General features: G+C 36.0%; 1 protein-coding gene across 1 annotated transcript in view; it reads right to left on the bottom strand.

Annotated features, from left to right (window-relative positions):
* Positions 1-1,724: 1,724 nt before the first annotated feature.
* Positions 1,725-19,673, bottom strand: part of WASF1 (WASP family member 1) — a 43,815-nt gene continuing 25,866 nt past the window's right edge. The window contains exons 3-9 of the mRNA XM_072408759.1: positions 18,735-18,869; positions 10,340-10,493; positions 8,912-9,029; positions 7,557-7,729; positions 6,843-7,025; positions 4,709-5,352; positions 1,725-3,694 (exon numbers count right to left, since the gene is read on the bottom strand). Of these exons, the coding sequence (XP_072264860.1) occupies positions 3,540-3,694; positions 4,709-5,352; positions 6,843-7,025; positions 7,557-7,729; positions 8,912-9,029; positions 10,340-10,493; positions 18,735-18,869 (1,562 nt within the window). The 3' untranslated portion in view covers positions 1,725-3,539. The remainder of the gene's footprint in view (positions 3,695-4,708; positions 5,353-6,842; positions 7,026-7,556; positions 7,730-8,911; positions 9,030-10,339; positions 10,494-18,734; positions 18,870-19,673) is intronic.

Below are 19,673 nucleotides of genomic sequence, written 5' to 3' on the forward strand. Positions count from 1 at the left end.
TCCCAATGCATTAGTGTGCATGAAAATAAAAGCTATTATGAGGTTTTTGAGCTTTATTCACTTTTTTAAACACACTGCTTTATTGTAAACACAAGAATATAGTTTGCATATACAAAAAATGCACATATTTGTCTTAAGTTGGCTAAATGCAGTTATTTTGTACATTAGACATTTTCACCCTTAATAAATAAAAGAACGGAAATCCCTTTAATTTGAAAGGGGCAGGCTAAGGATAGTTAAGCTGGGAAGAAATTGCTAAATAATCCACAAAAGGTCAGGTTTTGTATAACTTGCTGCAGCTTCAAATGTACATTGTGAAAAAGCTTATAGTGTGCATTGAAATTAGAGGAAGCACCGTCAGTACAAAACCTATACAATTCGCTCATCCTTCCCCCTTCCCTCACCATAGGACAGATCTGCGCTGTGTGTACGGCACTCATTCATTCCTCACTTGAAACGATGGTTAAACAATGCCCACATATTAGGAGCCTGGTTCACCTGCACAACTGATTTTTATAATGAAAGCTGAAATCTAGGTTCAGAAAGCATTAATTTAATATGTGTATTCGCACATGAACATCGATATGCCTTGTGTAGATTCAGATTTGTGCAATATTCCAACATGAAATGACTTTTTTTGTAATAGATAGAAAGCAGCATTGATTAGTCTTAAATACATTAAAAACTCTTTGTGCAGAATGACTGTAGATCTTTACAGGCAGACTAATGGGAAGACCTGAGGAATCACACTCACCATTCTGATCTCTGCACTGAGATAATATAACCACATTTTTACAGGGGGATGTCTAGGTTTGCAGATATGCTTCATGTACACAGTGAATTTAGATTTGTTGTGGCTATTGTGGAACAGATTAAAGTCTGGATAAATTTTGCAGATAACATTTTTTTTAATGCGTGAACACCTACATGCCTATTTTAATCCTGATGGTATATAAACATGGCTGGCCATAGCACAGTTTAGGACACTGAATACCAAGGAAATTCCAGGGAGTATATATACAATCCATATAGTAGATGCGGCGTGTGAATACACAGCAGTGACCCCACTTCTGGTTCATGCATGATCTTTCCATACCACCTCATGTGCTGGTTGGAACCGTAAAGTTAACAAGCAAGTGCACACGAATATAAGGTCCAGTCTTTCTTTCTAATCAATTCAGCATTATTGAAACATTGATGCATTTCTATTAAAAGCTACTCCAGCACATTTTAGAAAGCATTGTTGTGTGTTGTATAAATGTATATTGTGCTTACTTTTTTATCTGTCAGTCATAGTAATCCCCATTCAATCTAAATCAAATTTTTATAATATATATATATAAAATGAAAAACAAAGGATCTGAACTTCCAACCACACCAACATACTGTGCATTTTCTTTTCTGGACTGAATGAAAATAAACACACAAGGGAAACCCCTGTATCTGGAATCTGGTTAGTTTCTGGGGCTCCCTTCCTGGTAACATTCAAACTGATCTTTGGACAATTTTTAGATTTTTTTTTTTTTTTTTTTTAACATCTTGAGCTCTTATTCTGATCATTGTTTCATTATAAAGTACAATTAAAAAACAAAAAAACAAAAAAAAAAACAGCATTTTCCAGAACAGTTTGCTTTCTTAGAATATGTTATCACACTGACCACTAAATTCAGCTGTTTCAACACAGTCTAAAAGTAGCTCCATGTTCACAAAATAAAGACAAGTACTTCACTTAAAATGAGGAATTTATTAAATCAGTCTTTTTTCAACAGCAGTTACATAAGTTACACAGAATGTTTAAAGTTTCCACGTGTATTTTAATTACTTTAGAATACAGGCAAAATAGTACCGACAACATGTACATAAAAATAACCTCAGCATTCAAATAAGGCCTTTAATTTAAAAAACAAAAACAATAGCTAATATTTTTTTTATTTTTTATATTTAAGTTATTTTTCACTGTGAAGATGACCTTTTGCTTGAAGGTTTTCAAAACATCAATGAGTCTAATGCAAGTATCTGCCATGTTTGGCAAACCTAGATTACAAAATTTCATATCCTGCATCAAATTGCAAAAAAAAAAAAAAAAAAAAAAGCCTGAAAAGTAAAAGGTCCACATTAAATAAAAGCTAAACTCGCCAGCCTCCAAAGCATCCAACATTTGGCTGAGCTATTCAGATAATATGCTTTACGAGCGCCCTTTTACCTGAATGGGTGTGGCGTTGCACAATTATGGGACAACTACACTGAGGCATCCAAGCAGATTCACTTTTAATTTGAAGCTAAAAACATTTTGTGACAACCTAATATGCACAGTAGAGGTGGCTATTTTGTAACCTGACAGAATGCCTATTACCAATAAAAACATTTCAAGTCTATTTACTGGCTATCTCACTAACTGGCTGAATCTCTGCACCCAATTTCCTGCCTTGCTTGCCTGTCATAACACCTTGATTCTACATTTAAGTGTATCCAAACTCCAAACAGAATATTTCATCTTACCAGCTCTTAGATGTGGTGCTTGTATTAGTTTTACTCTAATTGCACCTGGTGGTTCTCCCAGTAACACTTCCTGTCCCAGTATAACACTTACTTGTAGTACTTTTTCAGGACAACAAACAGGACTGGTCTTGGGAAAACACCCCTATCCTCAGAACAATATATCTGATAAATGTCAGCACAGGCAGAGTTCACAGGAAGTAATCAGATGACACGATTCCTGCCAGGTTCAACAATTATGAATTTGCTCTTATCAAATATATAAAACAAAAACCCCTCTAATGGTATATTTACAAAGGGAGCAAATTAAAACATTCACTGTTTCAGTTTACATACCAATTTATAATTTACCTTTACAGACAACGCAGCAGAGAAAACTTATCTCTTCGCTTTACATTAAACCAGCCGTTTCAGCCATGTCTTTGAGAGATACACAACACCCAGATGCTACCAATGCTGTCCACCCAGAAAAATCTTATTGCAGGGGAAAAAAAAATATCAAACAAACTGCAGTTCACTTGCAAAATGGCTGCCTTTGTTGTATGCATGTATGGTTGCACTTGCAGTGCAGTGTTTAGACCTCACTAAAGGTAATATAGGAAGGTTTAATAAAAGAAAACACAAAATAAAAAATAATAAAATAAGGCCTATAGTAAAATACAGTTGCCCTTGGAATTTCACTCTGCAGTCACCTTCATTAACTTAAAATTCACAAAGTGCACAAAGTATACTTAAAAGAAAAAAAAAAAACTTTTTGCTCTACATCTACATTCTACATCTTGACAGCTGCCCAGTCGTAATACTTAGTGGTCAATTGGAACATCGCTTCAGTCTCCCTATAAAAGAACAGTAAAAAGGTCACTCTAAAATGTCAAGAGTCACTAACCTTGCTGTAAACTAAAAGTAAAAAAAAAAAAGTTTTTTTCTGATGGCGTAAGTTAATAAAGATACAAAACACTAGAAATGACCAAACTTTTTCAAAGAACAAGCACCACAATTGACATCAGCATTCCAGTTTGTAGTGTTTAACTATGTAACATGATTCACTCCCAATCTACTTCATCAAATTCAGAATCATCTTCAGAGTCACTGTATTCCACAGCAATTCGCCGAGACAAGATGGTAGCCACATCATTCTCGATACGCTCGTGTTTGGCTTCCTGCTCACGTTGTTCTTCAACTTTACGTAGTTGAATACCTGAAACAAAGACAAATTCTTAGTGAGAATATACATTTGTTTAAAGAGGAAAATGCAACACAAATTTCACATGTTCCTACAAATTTAGTAAGGATAATTTTTAGATTTAAAGCTCCACTCTGGACAACAGATTAATTGAAAAATTAATTAACAGAAAAATTATCTTTGAAGTAGCAACTACCTGAACTGCAAGAGTAAAATGCTCATTAAGTCTTAGGCTGTACTATGTACTACTGCACAGAAGGCATCTACCACAGTATGTGAACAAACCCTACCCCACCCTGCTGATAGCAGTTGAAGGAAGAGGGCCTCATCCAACAACAAAACCTTTGTGTTATGGGGGTTTGCGGTTGAGGAACCTATTTGAATCTGGAAGCTCTCTTTGATAAGAAATGTATCCAATACTTATTCCCAGAAAGGGATAAATAATAAAAAGAAATAATAAAACCTCATAAAATATTTTTTTTTTTTAATAATTACCTCTGACTGGTCCAGTGATCCCCTTAGGTGCTGAACAAATGACCGGAACTCTGACCAGGTTGGTGGAGCTCCTGTCATTGTTCAGACAATATAGCAAGGGGGCAACTGGAGACAGGTGTCTACCTACCACTACCTACATGTTCTGTCCCTCCTAATGTATAGTAGACACCTGGTTTCAAAGGTAATGCAGAGATCCTGGGAAATGTAGTCTGGCTATTGTTCTTACTATACTGGGAATCACATTGGTATAGGCCCTCCCTCTGTTTTAAAGAAAAACACCTCAGAGATGAAAGACAAATAGTTGTAATGCCATAAGCATGTTAGGTATTCTGTCCATCACTATATACTGCTACTTTATACTGTTTGTAATCACTTCTGATATACCATTTTCAATAAACAATAAAGACTGTAACAATAGTTAAAGGGCTATTGACCGATCAAAGAGACTGGGAACCAGTTTTTTTTTTTTTAACTAAAAAATAAACTAACAAACCATGAGTACAAAAAATATGGTTGTAAACACACAGTTTTTACCTTTTCGTATTGCTTCCAGTAGAACACTTCTTGCGTCACTGATAACTGGTAGAGTAGATGGATGTCGCTTGGGCTCAGGAGCAACTTGTGATGGTGGGGATGGCGGAAGCAAAGGAGCATGGGATCCAGGTGCAATAGATGCAAGAGGATGTAAACCTGCAGGGGGGTGGGAGAGTGGTGGGACTGCAACAGGGGAAGAGGGACGCATTCCAGGAGGAGGTAAAGGTGGTGGTGGAGGTGGTGGTGGAAGCCCCTGGGCTTCAGTTTGTGGAAGTGGATGTACTGGCACAGCTTCCCCTGCTTGAGCAGGACGTGATAATGGAGGAGAAGGCTGTACAAGAGGAGGAGCAACAGGTGGTGGAGCTGGGTGGAGTACTCCAGGAGCAATCTGAAGAGGAGCTGGTGGTGGTGGAACAACAGTATTCTGCAAGCTAGTTGCAGGAGGTGGGGGTGGTGGAGGAATAGGAGGCGGAGGAGTGGAAGATATAGATGAGCGCAGTGAAGATGCAGAAAGTGCAGATGGAAGTGGTGGAGGAGGAGGAGGAAGAGGTGGTGGTGGAGGCGGAGGAGAGGGGCTCACGAACACTTGTGTTCTTCCCATTGCTGGAGACTGTGGCCGGTTTTCAGTCAAACCTTGTGTGGCACTAGAAAGACAAGACAAATTGCTGGTAATTAGGCCCTTCCAAACTTGAAATATAAAATTATTCTACTAGGTCGAGATACTCAACAGGAAAAACTTTTAAACATCTTTTATCTAGATTACTGCTTCAAAAAAAAAAAAATGAATAATAATAATGGAATAGATTTACCAAATCTAACATGCATGGAGATACACAAAGTAAACTACTGAAATTTTCTGAATTTCCTCAGGTGCTATTATTACCAGCAATTACTTTTTTGAATTTTTTTCAATTGAATTTTTCAGTGTATCAACTCTAAACATTATACAAAAATGCAGGTTTCATATATTGTCCACACAACATACTATAGGAGGTAAGGTAATTGGGTCCTGATACACTGTTACAAAAACAAAAAGTTATTTTAACAATTCAGTGACATACATAAATAGCCTTTAAAATAAAAACGATATCCCTAAATTCACTAGGACAAATAAAAAAAAAAGTTCAGCAGTGCGGCGGCTCTTTGAGTTTTTTTTTCTTTTTTTGAGGATGTCTAAGCTGTTTACAAACCTTAGATTACAGGTAAAATTCAAAAATTCAGACCCTATTGCAGCGGATCAATCTGCTGTAACCTTTACAGGCATGTAAAAATATATCCAAACCATAAACCAAAAACCCATTGATACTCGCCTGTCCCTGTTCCATCGAGGACCTTTCGTCCTTTTTTTTCCCCCCATCCCAAAAGTGTCATATTTAAAGCAATATTGCCAACTGACTTGGTACAGGAAGTTGGCAAAGACTTCAATGTTTGCACTTTTGATAAAATAATCTGTTTGCACAAACAAAAAAAGTCCTTAATTTCACTCATCACTAGAATAACCTTGATTTTTTCTTAAATAAAGACGTTACTTTCTCAGGAGAAGCTGTAAAAGCCTTAGTTCCTTCAGGTAAGGGGATCTAAAATTCTCAACTTCAGATTGTGTATGTGCCCTATATGAATGTATGAAAATGTCAAAGGGTGAGCGGATGTATTTGTTTAACCCCCCAACCGCTAAGCCCGTAATTTCTCGCACTAAATATTTTTGCTCTTTTGGATAACCCCGTATTTTTTCGCCTACACTAAAATCCCCACTTACCTGGTCCCGCTGTGCTAATCCAGCGTCGGTTCCGTGTTCCAGCGCCGGAAAAAAAAAATTTCATGAAAACCTGTGACGCTTTTGGAACAGAAATCTAGAAATCAGTGTAACGCTCAGGTGGTTAACTACCTGAGAAAACAAAGCAATCAAAGGACTAGACTCTGGTGACAACTCATTTTTAGAGGGTCTTTAATGGAAGACTTCTTGATGCTTGGACACCTAACCGTGACATTAAAACACTGGTCTGATATTTCCAAACAATGCCAATCTGTTCCAACTTGCTCAGATCCTCAGACCATTTCAGACACCTTTCAATCTGAAATATTTTACTCACAAAAAAAGGTAAAACCACTACCTTTCAATTCAAAAATTGCCTACCTGATAACTGGCATGGCTTTTCCATCTCCAGCAGCATGCATTGGTGGAGGAGGAGGTGGTTCATGAGGCCTCACCAAAACCCTTTCTTCACCCTGAACCCTGTTCAGTAGATCATTCATCTGACTATAAGGTAGAGCTGCAAGCGAGAAGTTTCCATCTGCATTTTCTCCATAAGCTTGAGGCCTAGTAATAAAATGTAAGGGTATATTAAAAATGTATGCAAGAAAATAAACCTTACCATTATCTGAATAACAATTCAAAAATTAAAGTATTAATCCTTATGGTACCCATAATCATTTATGAATAGGAAGCTTCAAGTAACCTTTATGAAGGTGTGCAAATATTTATTCACATGCTTACTACAAATAAACAACTTCCTAAATTCCACTGAGACAAAACAAGGGTCCAGTGGCCTTATTTAGCTGAAGTTCTGGCCAAGGTCTTTCTTGTGTCCTAGGCCTTGCTAACTTCTTTGGGCGCATTCTTATATTTTTAAAAAATTTAAAGATCCATTAGGGAGAGTGGGATCCCCCCAAACAGGTGCAAAAAAATGCTTGCTTGGGAACCCAACAGCAGAAATCTCATCATAGGATGCAATTCGAAAAATATATGAAACTGCTAGATGTGTAAACTTTTTTGCATCTACTGCAGTCTGCAAACTAAGACCTTACACATCCCAAGAATGAAAAATGTTCAAAGGAATACAATGCAAACCTTGTTTCAAAATGTGATGCTGGTCCATTAGCTATTTCCACATGTTTCTGTATAATCTCTAGATCATCTTCTGCCAGTTCGGCACCAAGAGCAAGCTTCTGCCATTGACGTCGTCTGTCGTGTGGGGCACGAGGCACTTTCTCTGGTTCATGTGGACGATCAATATTCTTTTGCTAAAAAAGGAGGTTAAAAAATAAATAAAGATATAAGCATTCAAGCGGCAGTGTTAGCCAACAAATTCAGCAGTCATAGAAAAGATCTGTCATTTAACAAATAAAAAATAGGTTAAACACAAAGAAAAACTAGAGTAAGAGCCACACAAAGCAAGAAAACATCCAGAAAATGGTCAAGACATTGTACGTTCAATAATGAAGAAACAGTGATATCTTGGCTCCAAGGAAAATAAAGTGAACACCAGGTCATTATAAACACACCCTTTATTCCAGATAAAAGCAATAAATGTACTGCCCGTAAATTAGATTTAATTGATCTAATTACAGAACAGAATGGCTAAAAGAAGGTTTATTAAGTACTGGGGTTCCATGTACCCAGACACTTTAAATAAAATATAAAATGCGTTCATAATGAAAACTATTGTTTTAGGCAACATTAGGATATTCTGCTAAAAGAGTTGTCTTTATGAACGTGCTGAACTTTTTTAGTTGGCATATTTTTTTGGCATTCACAGTATCCATTCTATTTGCTTTCTTATTTATTATTCCATGGTGAATTCTCAGCATTATAGAAAAAACGCCAAAAGATGTTCAAAAGATTGCTTTACTAATTTGCCAAAACCAACCATTTTTGTGATATGATGATCTCCTTTCTCAAGGTAACAATACAGGACAGTGAGATGGTTATTGCTGCATTAGTCTCTGTTGGGGAGATTTTCCATTGATTACATAATTGGAATAGAAAGTAGGGTTTACAGTGGACTGCATTTTTACAACAGGGCTTGGGGGCAGCATTGAACCACAATTATTTTATACTTGCCAGAGGGTTTAACCTCTTCTTTTTGGCTGGAGTGCCACTTCACCTAACCAATGTTAAAAAATTTAAACAGGGATTCATAAAAAGGAAAATAATTCTGTGGCAAACAGAAAGCAGATAAGTAGCAGATGTATTTGTGAAAGAGAATTTTAACATAAACAAGGGTTCGAACAAAGTGAACCCACAGCTTTTTCACATATATTTGCACTTTTATTAAAGGAAAAAAAAACACATTATTGGTCTCAAAAAAATGAAGTGAATGTAAACTCCATATAGTACCATGCAATGCTGAATAAAAGCAAGATTGCCGTGTATGATGTTCTCTGATGCAAAGCATTCCTAATTAACAAATATTTATTAAATACCTTTTGTTTTCGCTTCTCCTTCCGCTTGTCCTCTGTGTCTTGCAACATCTTCTCTTTCCATAAATCAAAGAAGTAGGATGGATTTGTGTAAAATTTTAGGCCCTCTTTACCATCATCTCTATAGAAACAAAATTAAGACATGTTAATATTTAAAAGTTTTGTGAATTTCAATAATGTTTTTTATTAAGGTAATATACAAAGTTGTTTAACTTTAAATTTACAGCATTTTTAAATTTACTACACTTTAGATTTAATACTGTTTAGATTAGATGTTGGAAACCTAAGCAAAGGCCCATTAATGAAGAGATTTATACATTAACGGTAGCAAATAAATTTTTAAATTTAAAAATTTAAATGCAGTCCTCAGAACTACACCACATGGCACATTCAAGAATGGAGTAAGTTATAATTAAAGATGAAGTTAGTATATACATTAAAAGGTTATCTACTAACACTCAAATACAAAACTTGCTAGAATTTCAACTGTATGCACCACGATCAAACACAGATTTTCAAAAACGAATCTGTTAATCCTCTTGAGCGTATATTGGATAGGATGAAAGACTCTTGGCAGCAATCTTCAAATTAAAAAGGAAGGGAGAGGGATTCCTGGGAAGCCAATTTAACCTAACACTTTAGCAGAATGTTCAGAGTACAGCACATTATTTTAATTGGCATATTTAAATAATGGGCATAAATGTGTGACATCTGCGGTACAGGATGTCCTCAGTGCCTCAACTAAGCAGCACGTTCAAAGACAAAATTGGAAAAAGGACAAATGCCTAGGATGGTCTGCATATCACTATTGTAACAAAAATGTTATCTAATTATATATATATATAGGAATATATATATATATATATCCCTACATATTTAATCATGGAAATGCAAGCTTCAGATTACAGACATAAGGACAAAGACCAAGTTCTGTAGCAATAGATACCGGATGGCAAACAACTAGGCAGGTTATGCTTCCAACATCTACTGCAAGATTTAATTTTCTAATCTGAATAGAACATACCTTTTGAATGGTAACAAAAAAAATCGATTTACTGTTTAAGTAGGGTTTCTAATTCAGCTTTAACTTTTTTTCTTTAATTACTATTATAATATCTGTACTTCTCAAATAACCATATTAATAGATATGACACCAGTTGCAAAGCATGCTGGGCTTGGAAAGCACAGCAGTGCCTGCTTGCTTTTGGCAGATCACGTTAATTCACTAGTTGCCATCTCTGCAGGTTTATTTTGTAAATTAGCAGCTGCTAAGTTAGAGGCCCTGTTCTTGAATAGAGCTTCACCAGCTTAATGTTTGTAAACCTAAAAAAAAATTACTTTTTAACAAACGACAGTATTACGGAGATATATATAATATAGTGTAACAAATGGTCAACTGGATATGTAGAAATCAATTTAAAATACATTTACCTGTACGGTGTTAGAATATCAAGAGGTGGTGGATGTTCACACAACTCATAGGTCTCTTGAAGAGGAATTGGCAAGGTTTTGCGGTCAAACAGTTGCTGATCCTGAATGGTAGAACTTCTGAAAGCTTTCCGCATTGTAATATCCTGCAGTGAGACTGAAACACAAATTCAAATATAAGCAAATGAGCATAAAAAAGGTATGTTGTAAAAAAATAAAGTTACAAACCGTAAAAGCATCAAAAAATTATAATTATAGAAAAATGTTATGAGGCAAAATACATGGTTACATAGTAGGTCAGACCTTACAGTGAAGAATCCCTTCCTTATCCGGAGCTTAAACTTCTTTTCCTCCAGACGCAAAGAGTTCCCTCTTGTTCTTTGTAATGATCTCAAAGTGAATAATTAAGAAAAGAGTTCTCTACATGGACCGTATATAAATTTATACAGGGTGATCATATCCCCCCTTATGTCTCATCCCAAGGGCGAATAGATTCAGTTCTGCCAATCTCTCCTCATAGCTGAGCTCCTCCATTCCTTTTATTAATTTAGTTACCCTTCTCTGCACTCTCTCCAATTACACATTTCCTTCTTGTGAACTGGTACCCAAAACAGGACTGCATATTCCAGATGAGGTCTGACCAATTCTTTGTACAGGGGCAGGATTATGTCTCCATCTCTGCAGTCTATTCCTCTTTTAATACAAGAAAGTACTTTACTAGCTTTAGATATTGCAGCTTGGCATTGCATGCTGTTATTAAGTCTATGATCTACCAGAACCTCTAGATCCTTTTCCATTTCTGACCCCCCACCCCCAACTGTTCTCCCCCTAGAATACTTGCAGCCCCTATATTTATATCCCAACAGATTCCTTGGTCTATTTTTGATTATAATTCTGTCAATTCTCCCACACTATGCAGCCGTTTTAGCCTCTAGCTCATGACCCAATTTTCTGTGCTGCAATTATTTTTTCTAGTATATCAAAGCCCTACCACCAAAACAGTATCTGCACTCTATCAGATTGTATAGGTAGCTTTCTCATCACATTTCTGAAACACGAGACTGCCAAAGTTGTGGGTCATAAAAAAACAAAAAAAAAAAAAAACACACCTATCTGTAGTCTATCTTACTGCCCTTTCCCATGAAAAAGCACCATTTTTTTGTTTAAGAAAAACCTAAACCCAAATTATTCTTTTTCCTACACCAAGTTCCCTAGCACAAGCTATACATTACCTGGGTCAAGTGGATTTCTTATTACAGGCTGGGAAGCTAGGAAACTAAAGCTTCATAGCCATGCTACCCAACACCACTGATAATATGGAAACTTTTTCCATTACAAGTGTAGAAGGTTTCTCTTATTTCTCACAAGTCTCAAAAAAGAACAGACGTGGGCTTACAAAAGAGCACTTGTGACGAAGTCTGAATGAACGTTCTAATTCCGCATTAATTTGTGCCCAATGTAACAGTATATTTTACATTTCACAGCAGTCAGACTTTCTTTAGATGCTGAATTGTGGAATTCTTTTTCAGACTTATCCATAGTATGGTTAAACAAATACAATTTCTTCATTCTATTTAATCATGCCAGGTTCCCCAAGCAGATGCTACAATTCACTGGACAGAATATAGTGGCCCATTTTAAAGATTTAAAATTTCATTTCCCTTTTCCCTTGTAAACTGCTAATTGTATTTGTAATGGTGCCCCATCCACAATAAAGAAATCTGATACTTAATCTCATGTAGATAGAGTGTTGTGCTAGACTGGTCTCTAATAGGGTACATAATGCCCCTTGTTGAGACAGAGCTACAGAGCTTAGTATAAATGTAGAAGTTTTTTTTTCTACAACATAATTCCAAAAGTGGGACTTGTTCGCTGGACTACCTTTAAAAAACGAGCAGTAACCAATGTATTTGTATAAATGAAAGCTGAACATGTAAAACACAGTAGATTTTCCTCAACGCCCTTGTTTATACTAATCAAACTAGTTTGCATATTTTTTATTGTGTGACAATAAAAATGTCTGACTGTACAGTCAAACGTGTATAAACTGGATGAAAACATGTTACATTAAACAGTGAAAAAGGGTCAAATGCAATGAAGCATTAAGCAATGGATAGGCCAGTCTAATAGCAGACCCCAAAAACTCAACCTTCCTTGAAAGTTGCGGTTTACATAATAACCAAACAACCCTATGTCAGAGCCTGGGAACAAAAACACAAAACTATGTGCTTCGGTCCTAAACGGATATAATAGTTGATCTTTTGATGAGAAGTTCTCTGAAAAATTGTGCTACAGAAATATAAACTAAAGAACAAAAAGCAGCAAAGGTGCTACTATAAATGTTTCCACAAATCTTTTACACACAGGTGTATATATGCAGGTAAATTTGCATGGATGTAAATTTTAATACCAACAAAAGCTGAAGTAAATGAAAATAGGAGCCAAATACATACATTTCTAGCTATAGAATATTAGAATTTAAGTCATGTTCATCAGGCAAATCATGCCCGCTAACTTGTAGGAAAAAAAGTCTATCATGATTTATCAATAAGAGGCAATTCTACACCTGCGTTAATAAGTGATGTATAAAACACACGCAAATGCTTTGCGTTTTGGGTATGGAACATTTATTGGGTTATATATTCACAAATTTCTTCAAAGACACCAATATGGACCTTAAATTATACCTGTATTTATGCAGCAGATGAGGGCAAGGGAGGTAGACAATGTTCTCCGTGTCTACTCAACAAGTAGCACATTTAGAAGGCATCACTTTCAATGCTGACTCTCTGTACCTGAATGCCTCCATTGCAGTTTGTTTCCCCACTGCAAAAGCATCACAATCAAAAAGTCTTTTATGGGATTTTTCAGATGACAAGGGCCAAAAGCTGACAAAGGAGTAGTGAATTCAGTATAATGGAGTACAGAAAGATTTTTACTAAACTATATAGAACTTGAGTAGCTCCTACAGTACAGGTGCATCCCATTCAAGTCTATGTCCTTTAAACAGTGCATGGTTAAAAGACACTGGTATTGTAAAATATGAAGTAGGCTGGCTGCTTAACTGTTTTTTAGGCCTTAAAAGTTTCTGAAGCACCAATGCAAGATTGCAGCTAGTAAAGTCAGAACTTCCCAACAGTTTATTTGTTCAGGGTTAATGACCCGGAATGTATTGAAGCCTTTAGGTTGATGAAAAAGCCAGGTAACCCTACCCCCTCAAAATAAAAGAAAAAAAAGGGGGGGGGAGAGAAATCGCCCCTAGCCCTTGAATAAACTACTAAACTGGTTAGAATAATAAAGCAAATAAATTAGGAACTACAGTCTATAGAAGAAACATCTTACTAATGAACTATGTACTATGACCCTCCTATCCTCTTAAAAAGAAAACAAGATTAAAAATGTATGAATAGGAACCACCTTTAGGCTCTTCTTGTTAGCGGTACAGTCTTCCCACTTCTTTATTCTTTGCCCAGGCAAGAATGGCATGCAAACTGTCCTCAAGCAGCCTTCTGGGCTACCGATGGAGTAATCGATGGAGATGCTAGTGGTAGAAGCATGCTACAGTTCTACATTATAATTATTATGTGTCCCAATTTTAACCAACATCCTAAAGCAACACTAGATTTGTGTGTTCTAGCACTGAGAAATGCAATACAATCAAAACAAATCTTTTGCCCAAGTTATGCTATTTCATAGAAGGAATGCAATCAAAGTAATTTTACAGCAAGTGTCATTGAGGAAAGAGTGAATTCCGAGGTGGCCACATCAACGCCATGTACAATAAAGACTTTGTACAAAAACACACTGCAATTATCTTGTAATTGTTCTCATGCTGTCTGACAACTCTCAATGGTAAACCATGCAAAAACAGAATGCACTCTTCTATAGTTGTAGTGTATTTGTATTTCTTTACCACATACCTAGGATACAAGCATTTCTTCAACATTCCTGCAGTACATACTTGCTTTGCAAGCAACACGCTAAAAAATGTGTTAAACCTGTCAAGTTCTTTATGAAAAAAAAAAGCAGATGAATTACTAGGATGTAAAACAATCTAACATCTGAATATACACCCAAGACATATACATTAGAGCTACGGAAAGCATATCACACTAAATACCCTATATTATGTTAGGATCATCATATTGGGATAGAAATAATGAACACATTCCTATAAATCACTGTCTACATACAGGCAGATGCACTGCTCATACAGACAAGATTTAATTTTCCCTATTTATTATTTGAGTGAAAACTATTTGGATGATGGCTTCATCAAAATGTACTTTTTTTTCTTGGAGAACCATTTGTGCAGCTAACAAATCTAACCTACTTTCTCCTTCAGCACTGTATAAAAATAGCAAGCTCAATCTAATGTGATATGAGCTGTGTTATTTTTATATGGTGCTCCAAGCCCTACAGAAAGTCTCATTCCAGAATCTCACGTGAGCAGTAAGAAAGTCAGGTAATTCCTTCAATTAGGTGTGTACGTCTTACAAGTTGGATGCCACCAGCACACACAAAACCAAAGACCAAAATATATTTACAAGTATATATAATAAACATAAGAAAAATGTTCAAAGATAAGTGCTGGGGTAATGGGTATACCTCTGACATCAGTTTAAGATGCTTCAGAGATCATTCAGAATTCACCATTTGACGTGCAGTTGACCTCCTGGGGGTTTGCATTCTACTACACTACTACTACCACTAAAGAAAAAAAGCTTATGTGATATAGGACCTAAGGATGACCTGGATCAAATCCCTATTTGTCCTGTATTGGGTACCCTGCTACTGTATTTGGTATCCTGATGTGTTGGGTAGTTTTACCATTTGGGTATAATACCTGTGCATGTTTATTTGTAAGATGCGAATACACAGCGTTTTTATCCTTTTAAGTAAATAGTAAATGTGCGCATATGCATATATTTTTCAAAATATACCAAGGCTGAATGTGAAAGTATATACATCATATCTATTCACACTCATACAATGAACAGAACTATATGAAGCTATTTAAACAAAATCAAAAAGGTAACAATAACGATTTGTAATTTTGCTAAAGTAATTAAAATTGTGTGATTGGCATCCAATTACAATCACATCTCTGACGCCCATGACTGGGAATTAAATGGCTGATTAGACACACAGGTTTTAACAGAAAAACAGCTGTTTCTCAAAGGTTTTCCCAGCAGTTGTTCTTCATATTTAACAGCTGGTGTTTTTCCTAAAAAAATATCTTCACTCTGGATTGTATAGATGGTGAAAACCATGTCCCTACATTCTTTTATTACCCAGCCAACAGCAAATAAAGGATCAGCTTTACTTATGGAACAATAAAATGATTATGCCTTTTGGGAATGCCAAACAATGGCCGCACTGGCAAATAAAACAGAATTGGATGTGCCCTTCATAGCAGGAAATGCAGCTTACTACAGGGCGGTAAATAGATTTCTAACAGCCAGCTATGGTGTTAGCAAGGTTAGTAAAAGAATTTTTTTTGCTCTCTTTTAGCTCCCTTATTGACATCAAACGCAGAGCGATATTTGAAGTTGAGGCATTTCATTCCCATTTGAAGTCATTATCTTAAAGTTGCTCTATTAATGGTACATGCCAAAAGGTGTTTTTGCTCTCATGCCCTGACCTACAGTCCTTGCCAGGGGAAAATACATTTGTGAAAAAAACACCGTTCTGAACGTAGGAATGTTTTTATAGAGCAGAAAGCAAATAGACTTTGTTCAGTTTATAAATGCTCCCTGTATGGGAGGCAATGTTCTTTATAGGATTTAAGAAGCATCTACCTGTATATATTTTCCTGCATAAAACCCTGTGTCCACAAATGGCTTTAACTATGTAATAAAGTCAATATAATTCCATAAGCACCATGGACAGGTATATGATGAGCTCATGTTTGTGATATGTAATAGATATTGATTCAGTGTATAAACGTATAAATAATTCACAAACATGAAAATTCGAAAAGATTAAGCATCATCTGTACTGCCAAGGGAACTATATGAAGGAAAATTGCTCTGTCCAGTTTTTGAAACCTACAATAAGAAGGTATGACACCACATATGGACTTTGGCATATCACAATTGGGATCTGCCAAGTTACTCTTTCTGATCTGTGTCTTTGATGGAGATTTAAGCAAAAGCACCCCAGCCAAAACTATTTTTTGGACAGATGGGAAGGTTTTTAGCTTTGCATGCTACTTTTAATAATAATAATAAAAATATTAGTGATATAAATACCCTACAAACGTTCTGTGTACAATACTGGCCTACTTCAGTGTCATAATGAATAAACTCTCATGCACAGGTTATCCTAACTTCGACAACCAAGATGACCAACGCTCCTGAGGTGCTGCCAAGCAGCTAGTGAAAGGGAGTCTACTTCCCCTTTAAGGGAGTGTTTTTCCAACCACAGTATTAATCAGGAGTTGTTTTGCCACACTAATATGCCACCTCCACCCCCCTTCCTTTGCAGCTGTTTGGCTTTTTTTTCCCCTGATCCATAGATATCTATAAGCATTTAAAATGTGTCCCCTGGCTAACACATGTGCTTATCTGTTTTGCGTTATCTAAAAATAATGAAGGTTGGGTGAGCACATCTAGAAAGCATCTCTCATACATGTTACTCACAATCATCTACATATCAATTGTCCAATTCTTTTAACTACTGGTTTGGAAACTCTTACAATTCGAATAATTGTGAACAGATACAGGTGTGCATATTATGTTACACTGCACATTACAAATACAAACCAAAAAAACAAAAAGGGCTAAGAGGCACTGAGCAGTTTGGTTCCATACACATGTGAAATGTTAGTTCAATATCCAACAATAACTGAAAGTGCTTGCTATGAAGCCATTTTTAAATGCCAGTATATAATTTTACTGATACTTTGCTATGTTTATATTTCTGAATGCACATGTGTTTTAGTCCACAAAATAAAATAATTTAGTCAGTCCACTGCTCTCTCTATTTTAAGACTCCAGTATATACACCTAGGTTAATAGTCATATACCTCCCGATCTTTCATAAAGGGATCAATTAAATAGTTACTTCAAATCTTGTAACACAAAAATCTACCACAAAAGGAAGCTGTTGTACTCATGTAAATTCTATTGATTCTTCTATACTATTGCATGCATTAAAAAGCTATTGTCAGGTCGTCCAAGGCAAGAGGCATAAAATTTGTCTCCCTGAAAGAAAGCCTGTATGTGAGATTTATAGCATCAATCATGCATTAAAACCACTATCACTGGACGGTGCAAAAGGACGCTTAATACATTTTAGACAATGTGTACTTTAGATTGTGAATTGGTACACTATAAGACACTATTATACATATAAAATGTTTTACAAAGATGGGCAAGATACTGTATATTTTCAATACATTTATTATTTGTAGCCCCATAATTTTGTGATTGTTTCTTGACCAAAAAGTGTTAGCTGGGAGATGTGATTTCACAGTCTCCAACCTAATTACCATTTTAACTTACAAATGTCCATAGAACATTATCCTGTCCATAAGGTGACAATGCTACTTCACAATTTCAATTTAGAATAAATAACATGATACTGTAATAAATAATGAAAAATAGACAATTAGCAGGATAAACAAGTAATATATCGCTTACAGGGCCACTTTAACAAAGAATGTTGTGTTAGTGTCAGACCTGCATCATACATGTAATTTTGTAATGTTGCTAATAGCCCTGCTTCAGGATAACAACTAAATTAAGCCTGTAATGTACCACCTGGAACTAAACACTAACCTTAGCCACCTAACTAACATTACCCTAGCTTAAAAGTTCATCATGAGAGAATGTGCCTCAATTTATTGAAACCATACAGGGCTCAAATCTGTAATTTGAAAAGTACAGAAAGCTGCAAGTAGCATTTTCAGATGAACCATCAGCAGGGCAGCATCCATGCTTTTCTCACAACAGATGTACCATAACCCAAGATAATGCTTAACCATCTTCCCTCAGGTTTATAAAAAACTAATTCCACTCCTCTTGTATATTCTCTACATCCTGAGTTGGAAGATGCCCCACCACAGTCTACCTGCACTCAACAAGGTACCAAAAATATATATATTTTTTTAATTCACTTGGCATAAAATGGTACTTTCATGCGTTTCTCCATTGTTTAATTAACTGTAGCAGAATGTGGAACTCAAGATGACCTATTTTATGTGCTGACATCAGACAATTGCAGCGTGCAATTGTCCAGCTGTGTTGGCTTGTCAAGTGAATTATCTCTGCTTTCCAGTGTAATCCCAGAGTGTGTGAATTTTCTGTACTAAAATTAGCAAACTGATGCCAGAATTTTATACTGGTTATGATGAAGGAAAAAAGGAAAGATGAATATGGGTTAGAAAACTTACGTTCCTCCTCTTTAGGATCAAGCTGTGTTACACTGACAGATAACCGGTCAACACGTTCTTGTAAAGAGTTCACTCTAAAGGAAAAGCTGTGAGCCTCATTGAACAGCTCCCCGAAAATGTCTTCGGCATATTTACCTTAAACACAACAAAGTTACATCAGAACAGCAATTCAGAGATATTATCTGTCATACATGCAAGAAGAAGAAGTCAAATTTAATTAATCTAGGCTACCTATAAGTGCATATATATTAGTGCTCCATTTAGGGCTCCTTCTATTCGATTTATGCTGTGCCAAATTGATACCTTATCATAAAGGTATATTTATTATACCTTATTATTGTATAGCAATAACTCCCTGTGAACATTAATTTTTTTTTTCCACAAGATTATATTCTCTTAATCTTGTGGAGGAAAAACAGTTCATGTTCACAAGGATTTATTGCTATACAATCTTTATAATAAGGTATGAATTAGGCACAGCATAAATCGAATGGAAAAATACATCTGTAAATTAAAATCCATAGTATATCCTTGCATGCAATATCAGTCCTTCAGGAGAATCGATTCCAGATGATATTTGCCCTGTCTACGACAATATTAAAATAAAACAGAGATTAGATTCAGTTTTTCAGTTGCTTGGTCACAAAAAGAAGACATAACACTTCAAAACAGCAGTGATATAAATCAAAAGTTTGATAGAATGCTAGGAACCCATTTATATTGATTTGTATATTTAAAAGCAGTTGAAACCGCTTTAATTGATGCCGTATTTTTAGTCTGGGTAAAGGTGCTCATTTACACAGAAAGACAGCACTGTGTAGGCATGATCCAACCACCCTGAAAGAAGAACACTGCCTGAAACTAGTTTGTGTTAATGATAGGAGACTGGGCGGGAGTTGAGATGCTGCCAGCAACACTTATCTAGGGAAACATTGGGAC

The sequence above is a fragment of the Pyxicephalus adspersus genome, chromosome 4, assembly GCF_032062135.1.
Source record: "Pyxicephalus adspersus chromosome 4, UCB_Pads_2.0, whole genome shotgun sequence".
NCBI classification, from domain to species: domain Eukaryota; kingdom Metazoa; phylum Chordata; class Amphibia; order Anura; family Pyxicephalidae; genus Pyxicephalus; species Pyxicephalus adspersus.